This window comes from Boleophthalmus pectinirostris, unplaced genomic scaffold (assembly GCF_026225935.1).
Source record: "Boleophthalmus pectinirostris isolate CB_2022bp ecotype Guang Dong unplaced genomic scaffold, ASM2622593v1 HiC_scaffold_13, whole genome shotgun sequence".
Classification (NCBI taxonomy): domain Eukaryota; kingdom Metazoa; phylum Chordata; class Actinopteri; order Gobiiformes; family Gobiidae; genus Boleophthalmus; species Boleophthalmus pectinirostris.
The window spans coordinates 18,793,608-18,809,260 of record NW_026571036.1 but is presented as its reverse complement, the minus strand read 5'-3'; the positions used below and the strand labels follow the sequence as shown (position 1 = coordinate 18,809,260).

The 15,653-nt window shown below is 38.7% G+C and overlaps 1 protein-coding gene across 2 annotated transcripts in view; it reads left to right on the top strand.

Annotated features, from left to right (window-relative positions):
- The window catches only part of LOC110153364 (estrogen-related receptor gamma-like), a 29,186-nt gene extending 14,366 nt beyond the window's left edge, over window positions 1-14,820 (top strand). For both annotated transcript variants that reach the window (XM_020917247.2, XM_055149403.1), the window contains 4 exons: window positions 3,485-3,595; window positions 3,774-3,935; window positions 10,263-10,532; window positions 13,421-14,820. In XM_020917247.2, coding sequence (XP_020772906.2) covers window positions 3,485-3,595; window positions 3,774-3,935; window positions 10,263-10,532; window positions 13,421-13,665 — 788 coding nt within the window. In that variant the 3' untranslated portion in view covers window positions 13,666-14,820. The remainder of the gene's footprint in view (window positions 1-3,484; window positions 3,596-3,773; window positions 3,936-10,262; window positions 10,533-13,420) is intronic.
- The last annotated feature ends 833 nt before the right edge of the window (window positions 14,821-15,653 follow it).

The following is a 15,653-nucleotide window of genomic DNA, read 5'->3' as shown; positions in this document are numbered from 1 at the left end:
GCAAGAATTTAGAAAGTGATTAGCGATTTTACTTTTATAAAATTGTCTCATTTAGCATTTTAATTCTGCATGCCACTCAAATGTAGTGGTACGATTAGTTAATTGTTTTGTTTTATATTTGAAGTTTACTTGAAGAGTTTTGTTATTGCATTATTGTGTTATTATGAAAGCCTATTCCCTTTTTCAATAAATAATTAGCAGTTAGTTTTTATTCCAGTGCCACAATAGCCCTCAGCTGTTATCCACTGGCAGTGTTCACACAAATGATGCAATGATTTAGAAAGGATTTTGATAAGATCTTCAAAATGGCTTTTGGATTTATAAAAATATTTTTAGGCTTAGTCAATGTTTGATATATATTACCTTGTTGCTAATTGCTCCATGTCACTAACTAGCAATCAATGAACATCATAATCTCATAAGTGATGCAAGAATTTTGAAAACTGTTACGAGTTTGGATATTTTCAGAAATACTTGTTTTTAGATAATAGCAACATCAATCATCTTAATAGATTTTTTCCAGATTTGTATTAACATATTATTTATTTAACATATTTGTTTATTGCAAGCTCCAGTGTTTGCATGTTGCCAGTTAAACATATCTTCTTTTCTTGTGGGCTTTTTCTGACACTGCTATAATGTGGTGGGATGAATACAAGCTGCCAGACTATTTTGGCAACCTACACCAGTGTCTCGCCCTGGCCCGACCACAGATAGGGATCAGCAGTCTTTCCTGAGAGAACGTGGCTACCGGGGTAACGTTACAGCCTTATTTTCCTCCGGCCACATACACAAAAGATTAGTAAAGCCATATCCAATATCACAGACTGTCAGGTCCCCTCTCAAATCAATAGGCTCAGATCAGAAACCAATCCATACACTACATTACGTCATCGCAATAGAAATAAAGTCGTACAGTTATAGTTAGTTTAGGCCTGACTGTTGTTTATCCAAAAGTGACTTGCTCTTTGACCCTTTGCAACTTGATTCTTGCATGTAGAGTAAACTACTGCATGTAGCGGCTCATGTGAGGGCCTTGTTTGCTTTTTAGTGTGTAAAAGAAACCACGGCTACAGCTGACCCCTGCCCACCCAGATCCACCACTGTGGCTGTCCTCACTGTCTGGCAGGTGACAGGGACGCTAACATATGTTCCACTCAAGATGGGGATTTAGCAGTCTGCAAAGCAATGCTATGATATCCACTGCCAACATATTTTATGATCATGCAAGACAAATGGATGCGTTTGGCCAATTTGAAATATTGTAGAAGGAAGTCCCAGCTGTGCAGATGGTTTTATATGCACACAGTTGTGGTCATAAGTAAGGCCCCATGTGGAGATGCCATTTTAGTCATGAAAGTTATGAAACATTTAATACAAGATAAAGAGCAGAAAGCCGATGTGCAGATCTTTCAGGGAGGGCATCCTTGTACAACTCCAAATGCTTCCATCTACTCAAACAGCCCACCCACGATCTGCAGCCCAATGCCTTTAGCTTTACACTTGTATCATAATGTTACACCACTACAAGTGGACTAGATGTCTGCTGGTACATGCTGGATCACTGTTATTATTCCATTTAAAATAGGATGTTGCTAATCTTCCTTTGGCACCGAAGTCAGGCCTAAAAGATTCTGTAGAAAGAAGTGCCTCTGACAGGTGAAGGGGCTGAAGAGTTGTGAACATTTTGAATGTGAAAGTGAGGCTTTGGTTGCAATGATCACTCTGAGAAAACAAGACTCACAGTTTTTCCACACACTGTTGAACACACATGTGGACACACACACACAGATAAGTCTCTGACACAAATCTCAGCTTCACCCTGAACTGTGCTGTGAGATCTGAACCTCATAACGTTCACTGCTGCACATTCCTGCAGCCTGTGCCGCGCTGTAGCAGCCAACACCCGTAAAACATAAATGTTTTTGAGATCTGAGCGGCCGCTGGCTCCCATGTCACCGCTGCTCTCTGTCATGGTTGAACATGCCGCTGTGGTTTGGTCCTGAGGTGTGGAATGTGTTGCTGACAATGACACAAGCCCTTCTCCCCCCTCTGTCCCATGGCCTCCCTCTCCGAGGGGCCTAGTCCAGCTGTCTTGTTGTGGTCAGATTCTGAGTAGTGCTCCGTATCACATGGGGAGGGGATAATCCCACACGGGGATCAGTGACTGGCCCGGGACACAGCCTCCCAGGAAGGAGCGCTATACCCAATGCTCCACACTCAGATAAGGAAAAAGAGACTGAAAGAACAGAAAGTGACAGGAAGAAAACTGAGATGTTGCAGAAAACGATCCTTTTATCCCAAAAACGGCAGTCTTATCCTCTTCCTTGTTCGTCTCAGTCTCCGTGTGCTCCGCTCAGGGGAACTGTAAACTGAGCCTGGCTGCTACAGAGCTCTTAATTCTTGTCAGCGCTTATTAATTATGGGCCAGTTGGATGTTGCGTTCAAACGGCCTCAGACCCTGGATTCCGTGCTCTGGCGGTTGGGTCACTTGTCGCTCGTCGCACCACATGAGTCCAGTGTGTGTGAGCACAGCGCTCCCACAATTCACTGTCACTTAGTCTGACAAGTATGAATGCAAGGCAACACCTGCTTTGTATAGTTTTGCATTTACTCACTCTGCACCGCTTTATTAGGCCTTTGTGTGCCATTAAATAGAGGAGCCACTGAACAGATTTAATATTGAGAGTACATGCACAGTTTCCTGACGCATAATTTATAATTTTAAATTTACCTTAACCAAGAGTAATGGTAAAAACAAGTGAGGCTCCATCTTTCACAAAGTGGTCCTTGCTGCCTAACTGACTAATTAAAACAACGACCACATGTGTTCGGAGAACAAGAAGTCTATTTGCAAAGCTTATTGATTACTTTAAGGCGTACAAATGGAAAGCAGTGTTAGGAGAGGGGCTCTCGATTTAGCTTCAATCTGCCAGGCATAAAATGATCTCAGTGTGTTTGCTGGGAAGAATGAGCTCCCTCTGGGCATGCTGGGTAATTAGGTTAGTGGATAGTCAGTGTCAGGAAATTGAAAGACCATCCTAATCGGATTCTTTTGTTTCCAGGGGAATCAAAGGAATTTATATGAGTCACTGGGAAATCTCACACGACTCAATTCCACTTGACCATGTAAAGTCTGTTTGCTCTCCCTCGGAGCTCAAACAAGTTTTAATACGGCCGTGTGAAGGCAGCGCACAGGACATGATGTGGTCTATGTCCTCTAGGGCGCACTCCGATAATCCCACATATGTCCCGTTTGTATCCTAACGAGATACTTAGGCGTGTGCACTCACATCTAGACGTTGTCCTGCCTTTAAAAGGTGACACATATCTCCAGAGTCCTCTGTCCAACTTCAGACCAATGGCAGTCCAAAAAATATTACATTTGAATCATTCACTCATTTTAATATGTGAATATGTGAAAATGCAAACAGAATCTGATCTTATGTTCAATTTTATTATTTGTGATGTATTATTTCTGCAGGGGTTCGCTTGGATCGGGTACGAGGAGGGCGACAGAAGTACAAAAGAAGACTGGACGCAGAGAATGGCACCTACCTCGGTCTCAATATCCCCCCTCCTGCTAAAAAACCATGTAAGTCAAAGTAAGATTTTATTTCACAGTTTTGCTTTAAAACATTTTCCACACAGACTCTGTTTTCACCTTGCTTCACCTTCATCAGATTTATTCCTTGTTCACTTCATCTACTGTACTTTGCATTTTTTGATTTAATCTTTTTGATCAAGTAAAGCTGTGATGTATCTCTTCTCAGTGACAAAGATCGTGTCTCATCTTTTGGTGGTGGAGCCGGAGAAAATCTACGCTATGCCAGACCCCACCATGCCCGACGGAGACATCAAAGCTCTGACCACTCTGTGTGACCTGGCCGACCGCGAGCTGGTGGTCATCATCGGCTGGGCTAAACATATCCCAGGTATGGAGGCATGCTAAATGAATCTGGTATAGACTGTACACTTACACATACTGTTTGGTACTATTGTATTAGGTATATAGTATGTTTTAAATGCTAATTATATCTTACCTGTTAGAAATTGTACATGTTTGCAAGGTTGGTAAGATTTGTTGTATTTGTTATGCAGATCTATAACAATGGTCTATCCATAAACTCATACAAGTAGTAATGACAATTAAATTATTTAAATAACATCAGTTTTATAATAAGAAAAACTACAAAAAAATAAAATACATTGTGCACTGAAATATAGAGTATATGGGAACTGAAGAATTAATAAAATTTAAGAAAGTGAACACTCTAAATAATCTAATTCTAACCTCTAAGTATTTATTGTGTGTTTTACAAGAAAATGAACACAGATTAATCAGTAATTTGTTATAATTAATGTTCTTAGCTTTTCTTCCAATCATGACTCCTGGTTGCCCCCCTCCCCTAATTTGCCTCAGTGATACAGTAAGGGGATTATAGAGTATTGGTAGCTTGCATAAACAGCCCCCTCACAGATTCATGCTCACACACAAGATAATTAACATCTGCTACTCATCTACACCTGGGGGAGAAGCCAGTCCCATATTCTGAAATCTAATCAATAAAGAGCATCTGAAGACTTTGATTTGACTGGCTGGGGTGGCAAAGTCTGGGGGCCCGGGTCCGCCCCTATGTCAATGTATTCCATTTCAATCCCAGACTTAAAGAAAGCGATCCTCTTACTTACTTAAGGACACTACAAAGGGCCTGTGGGCGAAATTGATTTATTTAGGGAAACACTGACAGCTTTTCTTAGGTCTTGTTAACAAATTCTTGACTAAGACTTGTTATGTAAATGCATTCAAAGCTCCTTTCTGCCCTAATTTGCTGAAACAGACATTTTAGATCCAAGTAAATGAAGAGTGTGAAGTCTGATTCAGCTCAAATGTATGCACTCTATTGATCCAATTTGGTGTGTACAAAATGTTGATAATTAATTTAATTACATTAGTTTAGGACTTTTTAATTCAATTGATTTTTAATTTTGCCATTGATTAATATATTAAATATTCATTCATTAATCAATGAAGTAATCAGTCTAGAAAATGCATGCTGACACCAGTTTAAAATATCAGTCAGTGTGTAGTGTTTACATTTAATTATTTAATTTAACAGTCTCATGCAACATTTTAGCAGCATTTAAACCAAACAAATAAATACATATATATATTAAAAAAACATGTCAAATGCGTATACTATATTACCAAGATATCAATCTAAGCATTATAATATAAATGATTCTTTTTAAACTACATTATATTATGGACATGGAAACCTTAGTCAAATTTAAAGTGTTTTAAGTAACTTTTCTGGTTGAGAATTCACCACCTGCTTGTCTTTGTGGAGATGATATTGCTTTACCTGGAATGCTCCATATGGCGTTAGACTTGTTGTGTCATGTCACATCCAAGGAGACAAGCAGGCCAAGTTACAGGTCAGATCTGTGGAGAAGCGACCTGCTCACAGTTAGAATGTTTTTTCTTAATATCTCAGACCAGTGGAGAATCTGGTATTGGCCTAATGTTATAGTGTGAGGTGCTGTGTCATCATTCTGAGAAACAGCTGAAACATGGACAAAAGGAGCATCCCTGACCCAAATGCACACTTTCTGCTCTGACCTGTTTTCATTCAACAACATGACTCTATGTGAGCTGCGGCTGCACTTTTCACAGCTTTGCACATCATGGACTCAGAACAGGATATCATTTGAAATCAAGTTTGCTTTGAAATTTAACACTAAACACAAAACCCTAACTTTTTTTAACCCAGATATTCATTGCCCACCCATACTTATTACATAACTTGATTTTGTTGTAATGACATTTTTTCAGAACAATTTTAGATTGTAAGATTTCCCTTTTTATCTGGGCTTTGGACAGGTATAAAGACACACTGCTCTTTGTAGCTGATAAATAGACTGGTTCCCACTTACGCAATCATCAGATATTCATCAGTGCTAAAAAAAAGTCACATAAACAGGAAAAAAAAGAAAGTAAATATCTTAATCTAGCCTCTGTCAGAACTAGTATAAGACCACATGATAATATTAAAGACACTACTATTATTTTGTGTGTTTACTGTGGTATTGAAATCAAGAACCAAGCCTATTCCTTAGTATCAAAAGTATCTTGTTTAAGAGATCAACATTATATGGATTGTTCCTGTTCTTTTGTCATATTTATCTTGAGTTCATTAGCCCATGCGATAAAAAGAATCTCACTATTATATTTCCCCGTCTCAACCTCTGTTCCATTTCCCATGTCTGGGTATTGATCCACATTGATGTATTGGACGCTAAGCTAAGTCCCTGCCTGGCATATTGAGTAGTTACAGATCCTGGTAACACTCGGGGGACATTTTACCTGAGGCCAGAGGGTCACAGTGTCACCCCGAAACGATTAAGACAAAAGGGGTCCCTACAGTTTAAGCGTCCCCTCCCACCATTCCACCCTTCGCCCGCTGCACAAATGGCCTTAACGATGAGGTAATAAGAGTCCTTACTGCTTATCGCTCCATTAATGCAAAAGTCCTTCAGACGTGAGAGCCGTCGCGAAACAGGAAGTGCCTACGGTTTTTGTTTTGGTGAAATATATGTTATATATGTTGTTCACTTTGAGGGGTAAAAGTGAACCATTAAGTTTAAGCACTAACTAAAAGTATTTACAGACATAGCTGAAGGATCCCATTCATTTTAATGCTACACTTTCTCTTCGCGGCTGTCTTTCCATCTCAATCCCGGTCTTGTTCTCCCCAGACTGCCCCTCCTGCTGCTGCTGCACTCCTAGGCCCTCTAGTCTCATTATTACCTCTGTCTTTTTATTAGGCCCATTAGGGCTCTTAGGAGGCCTGTAATGATACTAAATGAATAGAGAGTGAACTGCTGTCTGTTTTAGACCCAGCTCTCAATGACAGCTTCAAGCTTCACTGCCAGCCACTCAGTCTCTTCATGCCACTGAATAGGGATTCAATTACTTATCTGATTTGTACCTATACTGTACTCTCCACTCCTCCAGCTGTTTTTTCTGTCTTCTGCAAATGCACTGGCCTCACTCAAGACTTTCAAAGTATTTTAAAAGCAATTGCTATAAGAACATATGGACTGATACAAATAATACAATGCAATAGCCTCCCTGTTCACTTACAATAGCACTGACAAAATATTTAGTACTCTAAAAATCTATCTTCTCAATTACAGTTACCTGACTTTATTTATATAAGAACAACTACTGTGCAATGTCTTGAGGAATTTAAAATGTTGTAAATGTATCTGGGAATATGCTTTTTAATACCAAATGTGAAACCTAGAGAATATTTCATTCTTTAATCTAGCAAATCTCACACTTAGTCATGTTGAGCAAACCTTTGGCAGTACTTTTTCTGCTGAGTTTCCTTGTATAGCCTATGGCACCATTTTTCCTTCACAAATGAATGTTGAAATCTGAAATTCCTTCTGTGTGTGTGCTCCTCTGTGGCATGTTACTGTAGCTTTATTGTAGAGCTCAGTTCACAATTGAATATATATTTTTGTCACAGATTTCTGACAACTACATATGCCCACACAAAATATTTATTCATTATAAGATTAGACTATATTGATTATTTGAACATGATTGGATTACATTTTGATGCAGCTTACAGTATCTACATTTTGTTATCCCGTAGTCCTCCCATCCCCCGACTAGGCATGTACCGGATGTCCTCCATCAACTGTCTGTTTGTCAGATCTGAGGCTTGGATCGATGCCCTGTTCGCATTTGGTGGAGTGATTACAATCTACTAATCAATGACACCCCCAGCCCTCCTTTCTCTCCACCTTATTCTCTCACCCCCCTTGCCCCTCCATTTGCTTGATAAGAACTGTTGGAAAGGGCCCCTTTTAAGTCAAGCTGCCCCATTCCCATCCAAACAAGCTCAGATTTAAGTACGCACAGCCCTAGGTTCAAGGCACTGGTCAATAGCGTCCAGTCACGGAGCTATTATTCACCACAGAGGGGCAGGGGCATTGTGCAGGTGAAGCCCTTTCAGGTGTCTGTCTGTTTGATGGGGACCGACCTCTCCGGGACGTCCGGGATGAATCCAGGAGTTCACAAGGTTAAATACTTCACAGATCATATTCAGAATATACTACCGTATTATGTGCAAGTTCATTTATATTATTTGTTTTTATATTCCTTAAATCAGATCTGCAGATTAATTTGGCATAGATTTTATGCAAGGTGCCCTACACTGCAAAAATATTATACTATCTAGCCTTGCTTAAAATGACTTTAATCAGGATTTGAGCCTATTGACGAGATAGTTTATATGAAGTGCAATATTACAAGATAATTTAGTTTAAATAAGAATATAAATAGGACAACTAATTTTTTCATACATTGTTGGATAATGTGGCATAAAAAAACCTAATGAATTGATCTAGATTAGGCACCAGTACCAATACTGGTATCAAATATCCAAAAATATCAGTCCCATCAATATCCTGGTTGGGCCTTTTTTTAATAAGACTATATTTATTGGCAGTAAATTTGTATTGTTTGAGCTTTTAGTACAAGGTTGCTCTGTAGTTACATGAGAGATAAATAAGACATAACACATTTTGTCATACAGTATTTGTTGTTTTAAGGAAAGGATTTTAGTTCCTGCACTGGTAACTGTTGATATGGGGTATCGGCAAATACGTAAAGCCATAGTATCATTAATGTATTCTAGTTTCTGCTTCTCTTTACACCTCAAAATAGATGTTTGACCAGTTGACCAGTTTAATAGAATGTATTTTTACTGGCCCAAAACATCACCTTTGACCCTAACATCTTAAACCTCTTCTCACGCCCTGTGGTTGCTCCGCTAACTTTATAAAATGGACACTGTAGCAACTGGAGTCTACAGTACACTTACAACTACAATTGCTATTATCTAAAAATAGGTTTAAGTTTGTAAGATAAATTGAATTGCTTTGCTATAAATAAAGTTATAAGTGTGTTCCCTAATTACAAAGAGTATTACACTAATTTATAAAGCAGTCAGTCACAACAACAACACACCAATTACCAGTGATTTGTCTATAGTAGTACATAAGTGCAGTAATATCATATAATACCTGTATGTGTTTTAGGTCTGTTTTTACACATGACCTAACCTTTTCTGTTGGGCACTGTTTATCATAGTGGAGTTGCTTGGCTCATGTTTCAAAGGCCTATCCACATGACAGATTTATATTCTCCCCTTAAGCCGGTGCATATGCAGTTGTCAGCCTGTGTTTCATGTGGGACTGTGGAGATTCTACAGTATAATATAGTGAGCCCATAAAACACATGGAGGACCTGGGAGTGCCAATTACAGCACACTGAAGCTAATGGGCTACGCTAATACCCCATCAAGTGTTTACATTGTGAACACACTACAAATGTTTAAAGAAGACATTGTATGCTGTTTCTGTGTATTTATTATAAAACTATAACATTTTGTGCATTTTAAATAGCAATGTTGATCTAACATGGCTTAAAGTGGTAATATTATACTATTTTCTGATCTATTTGTTTAATGTTGTTTCCTCTTGACAAACATATCTGGAGTTGTGTTTTGTTTCATTCGTACATTTTAAACACACAAACCCTGCATATTAAGGGAGTTATTCTCTCAAACAGAAAACACACTGTTCTAACTTATGTCATGTGGCAATACAGGAAGTGCTCCACTGTGTTTTTAAAATTCCTTACACCTTCTCTAGAATCATTTGGATAATTTCAGCCCTGGAATTGCCAATCTCTACTAAGCCAAAGGCAAGAGGTAGCTGTCAACTTGAAAACCGCTTCATAACATCACAAATTGGAGTATTTTGAGCATTGGAGACATAGACGTAATAATGGGGGTTTACTCAAACGTGTGAATGAAACAAAACACAACTCTGGTTATGTTTTTGATGAAATAACAGCAACATAATGCTTAAAGTTTTGGTTAACTTCCTGTTAACATTTATTTGTATTTACTTGTTTTGCACAACCCAGAGTTAGAATTTTTTGAGGAATTACAAGTTAGTATTGGGATGTGAGCTGTGATAGAGGGTAGGTGAAAACAGACATTTTTAGACTACTCACATGCAGGGCAATACAGGATTACTCAAACATGCTTGAATCAATTGAAACACAACAATGAGTAAGTTGATGAGGGAACATTGTAACATACTGAAAAGCTCATAAATGTTGATTTCACTCAGTATATTCCCTTTAAAAACATGTTGTATTTTTCTATCTTCTGTAGGGTTTTCCACATTGTCCTTGGCTGATCAGATGAGCCTTTTGCAGAGTGCCTGGATGGAGATCTTGGTTTTGAGTATCGTGTTTCGGTCGCTCCAGTGTGAGGAGGAGATAGTCTACGCAGAGGACTATGTGGTGGATGAGGAACAGGCCAGGATCTCCGGTTTGCTGGATCTTCACGTCGCCATCTTGCCACTGGTCAGACGCTACAAGAAGCTACGCATGGAGAAGGAGGAGTTTGTCACACTCAAAGCCATCGCGCTCGCTAACTCAGGTACTATGCCTTATGGTAATTTCTGTTCACTGTATATTTTTAACACATTGTTTGGAAGTAGGCATGTCACAATGTCATATTTTGGTCTTGTGATTATTAGGAGAAGAAATATCATAATCATTTTATGATTATTCACCATTACTGACACTTTGACCAAAACAATAGACTTTTTTAAATTCAAATTCATCTGAAAGATTATCATTCCCTTTTTGCCATCTTTAAACTTTCTGAATGATAAAGTAAAATAAACAGCATGATAAAAAAGGTTTATGTGTAGGCGCTGCTTATGCTGTTTCGCACAAAGATTGATTTGAAATAGGCACAATTTAAATTTCTAAAATTATCTCAACTTTTTATTTTTCTCATTCTTACAAATGCATTGTAACCAGAATTATCACCTAACCCAATAATCTTGACATCTCCATTTGGAAGTTCAGTTATTAGGCTGCTTTACATTTCAACAATAATAAGAAGTTACATTACAAATCACATGTTAGATTTTCCTATTTATCTATTTGTCCTATTTAAGTTTCCAATGTTATCACAGCACATGTATCTTCCTACTTATGGGCTCTGATTTGCCTAGATGTTATGTCAGATGCCCTTCCTGATTCAATCCACTCCATTTATCACTGGCTGGGACTGACAGAAAAAGTAGCCTATAACAATATACTCATGCTCAGCTCTACTATTGGTTGTTGGAATAATTTCTATCTCTATACACAGCTTGTTAAGACATGTGCACCTAGTTAAAAGTTCCTATAAAAGGAATTGTCCTACAAAAGCATCAAGATCTCCTGTTTAAATAGCAATCACAACAAACACTTAAAACCGTCAAGTGCAGGTTCATATCAGTTAGCAGATCTTATCCACACCAAATAAATTGCTGATAAAAAGGGACAAAAAGGTCACGAGGAGGCAGTTTTAATTTAACGTAGCCTTTATGTGCGCACGTGCATGTATTTTTTAATTCAACTGCGTGTCCGTGTGTGCGTGCGTGTAACTCTTGTCACACGGCGCTCTCATTCTCTCCATCTCCATAACAGTAGCTGCCAGCACAGCGCAGCAGACGGAGATATATTTAGCATTTCATTAGGAAAACACTGGCTGTCAATAAAATGTGTTAAGTGGAGTGGAATGAGCGTTGGAGAGCGCCAGGGCCTCGTTTGTCCCAATGTGAAGAAGCAGCAACCGTATCGACAGTTTGCTTTTCATGCCGCTGAGCCTGTCCCCCACTAATCAATGCCTGTTAGGACTCTTTCTCCTGCCTGACTGAAAATGAAAAATGCTGAGCCCGTAGCTTTGGGTCCTGGGGATGACAAACTCTCCACGGGACGGGCTAGGTAAGGGAGAAGTGTGAGAGAGGAAGACGGGGGGGTCAGAGAGGGATTCAAGGGGGGCATGGGGGCAGATTTCGGCGCGTTTGAACACTGGGGTTCTGTGGGCCGGACAGCTGTGGAAATTCATGGGCATTGATTTTGTAATTAGCAGAGTATCGACGGGATTGACGCCAGGCTGCTGACGGATTACATGGAAATTGTTTCTTCAAAGTTAGTTTTAAGCTTTGACCACACAGACACTCAGAGGCACAGAGTTAGCGACGCGCGCGCACACACACACACATACACACACACTGCCCAGCCCGGATCAGATCAGTCTTAACATGAAGGATTCAAATGAGAGTGAGGAACACATGTGCGGTCCACGTAGCCTAGTTAATTTCCCAAGATAGAAACACAATTTACACAGAAGGCGACTGGTAAAAGAGACTTAATCAGTCAGTTAGGAACATAATTAGCCTTGTACTTTGCTTTTTTCTGCTTCATTTGCATGCATCATACACAGGAGCACTTCAAACCACAACTTTCATGACACTTAAAAGAGCCTACTTAGCTCACTCCCTTCAGACAACAAGTATTTTATGATTGGTTCTACTGGTTCCTTTGTCACTTATTTACATATTCTTGTCAAATCCTATACAGTTTTTCTTCCAAATAGGTTGAAGCATTGTATAGAGTAAAACTAAATATTACTAAGTACGCACACACACACACACACACACAAAACAAAAACAAAAAAAAATGTACAAATGAGACATGGAATATTTTATTTAATTATTATAATTGCTTATTTAATTTTATTTTCAGCATATTTATTTATTTAACAAATTTAGTATTTTGTATGTGTGTATTGCTTTTATTTGTTTTTTTGTCAGTCTTGTTTACACCAGATTTTTTTCAATAAATATGTTCTATTTACAGTTTACAGAATGGCTAACTTATTAATTATAGTGTGTTATGCCATGTATGTTTGCGGGCCACTTTAAGGATTAAGTATTAATGAGTTTTTGTTGTCATAATATTGTGCGTAGTTGTGAGCTGACAGTGGGTGCTGACTTTCCCATTGTAGACGCTAAACCACTGTTGTTCATACACAGCTCGCTGTCAGCCCACCCTCCGGAGGACATTTTTTCTCACTTGTGGACTTGTACATGGAGCAGTTTTTAATAAGTCTCAACTGGTTTTATTTTAGTGCCTATACATAAGGGGGCCAACTGCTCTTTCTTATGGAAATGAAGGCCATCTGCCGCCATCATTCAGACAAACCATATCCAGTAATGCAGCCATCTGAATTCATTAGCAGGGGATGTATGTGCTCCATGATACCAAAAGAAATGAATCTTTTTCCTGTCCGTATATTTATATGGACTAGCCTCTTCCTCACTGTCCCAGGGGTCCAGGCCACGCATAGGCATTTATTTAAAGAGCATCATTAACCACTAACAAGAGAAAACCACTTGGAAACTGCATGTGGTATGTGTGGTGGCAGAGTGGTTAGCGGTGTGTACAGTGTTATGATGCTAACCTGAGTGCCATGTGTTTCTGCAGACTCCATGCACATAGAGAACATTGAGGCTGTACAGAGGCTGCAGGACTCCCTCCATGAGGCCCTCCAGGACCTGGAGGCATCACAGCACCCAGAGGACCCTCGACGGGCGGGCAAGCTTCTAATGACCCTGCCCCTGCTCCGGCAGACCGCCACCAAGGCCGTGCAGCACTTTTACAGCATCAAAATGCAGGGCAAAGTCCCCATGCACAAACTCTTCCTGGAGATGCTGGAGGCCAAGGCCTGACATGCACTGAGCAACAAGAGTTTGACGGACAGCTGCATCGGCCAATCAGAGGCAAGAGACAGCAAACAGGAAAAAAGAGCTGGTGTGCCAATTCACAATGAAAGTTTAAAGTTTGGGGATTATTGAAAACATAAAGGGACTAAATAAATATCAAGGGTAATGTGTAAATAAAATGCTGTGTACAGAAATCCAGCGACTGTGGTCCTATTATAACTAATGGCCCTTCGCTCTATATCAGCTTGAATTTTCTTATCTTATTTTCATCTCCAACACAATATGTGTTAATATTAATGTAAACATTTGGTAACCCTTGTTTCATAATGTTTTAATCTCAGTCGTTGAAGCAATAGTCTCTAACTGGTCATAATAGGTGTACTGTATATTGTGTGAAATTGCACTGAGTTTGGGAGGAAAGTGTTACTGACATATTCTTCTGTTTGTCATCTCAATTTCCTCATGATATTTACCTCACTGTAGCTTCACCAACTCAGCGGTTGTAGTCAACTTGGTGCTTACAGATGGGAAGTGGTTGGCTAGTGATCAGAGTTTGCACTGGAAATCTATAAATAACATGGCAATAATGAGGAAGTTTTCTTTTTGACTCCTGGACACTGGGTAACACAAACTGTGGAAGTGATACATTTTACTCAGCTGGGTCAACATTTACCTATAAACAGTCACCGTAAATCCTATTGAATATTATATTGTATTGATTTCCCCAAAATCCAATGCAATAATCTGCAATAAATAAATGTAGCAACTGTGAAAATGTGCGAAGTTTGTCAGGGCAGCTTCATATTGTTTCATATTTAAAGCACTGTTGCATTAGATTATTTAAAGGTTTAACATTAATGGTTAGACTTTGCTGAGGACAAATTCTTCTAATTTGCCAGTATATTTGTGCACTATGGCAATTCTGGATTTCTTTGATTCACAATTTAAAATTTTGCCTTGTTGTAATTATTCACATAGAAAAAGTTTTAATTGTCAAAAAATGTCACATACACATTGTATTTTGACCCGTAATGTTTCTTTTCCTCACATTTTATTTATGATATGGCTATTTATAACTATTGACTATTTATTATTATTATTTATTTGGATCTTTAATACAGTGGTATACATTTAATCCTTGTTTAGAATTATCTTCAATTTATTTTCAACTTTACATGCTATTCTAGCCATTTCTGTGTATTAGTATTAAAACATGCACTGAGTTTTCACTGAGTTTATGTGCTGCTAAACAAGTTGCCAAATCTTTAAAGACAATGTTATTACTTGACCTAAATAATGCAATAGCAGTATATATAGACAATACAGTAAGCTACTTAAAGAGACTGTCCCTTATGACCACTTTGAGGCAGTGTGAAGTGCCATTAGCTGCTTCTCAAACAGGTAATCCACAGTAACTCTATACATTTACCATAAACTCTATAGGGGATATTATACCTATATCTCTATGGTACTCCCACATGAGATGTGAAGCTTGCCAAAATGTAGTGAATCCGCAAACGTCACAAGAACAAGTCAATCTCCTTCTCTCAAATTAGAAAACGCTTAATTTATTATAAACGTCTCTAATTCATCCAATTAATCCTAATAGTCTCCAAAGCTGAAATTCTCAATAGAAATGGAGCAATTAAAATTATGCTTTGGTTGTTACCTCTGGGAGGGGAAATTTTGAGCTGGCAGTGGGGAGGTTTTGTCTAAGACTCCACAAAGGCGATTTCATGGGCCTTGGTAATAGTTTCATACCAGAACGATCACTTCACTATGCAAGGCAAATTTGGCCACCTATGTTTCTTTTGGTAACTGTTACACATCATTCAGCCAAAGCATTGTAACTGATCATTTAGTCTAGTCAGCAAGATTTTTTTAACCAGAAATATAGATTTGCTCACATTTAGAGAGATTATTATTATTAGACCAAATAATTGAGCAAGAGAATCTCCAAAAGTACGCCTATGTATTTTATAATATTGTCCAAG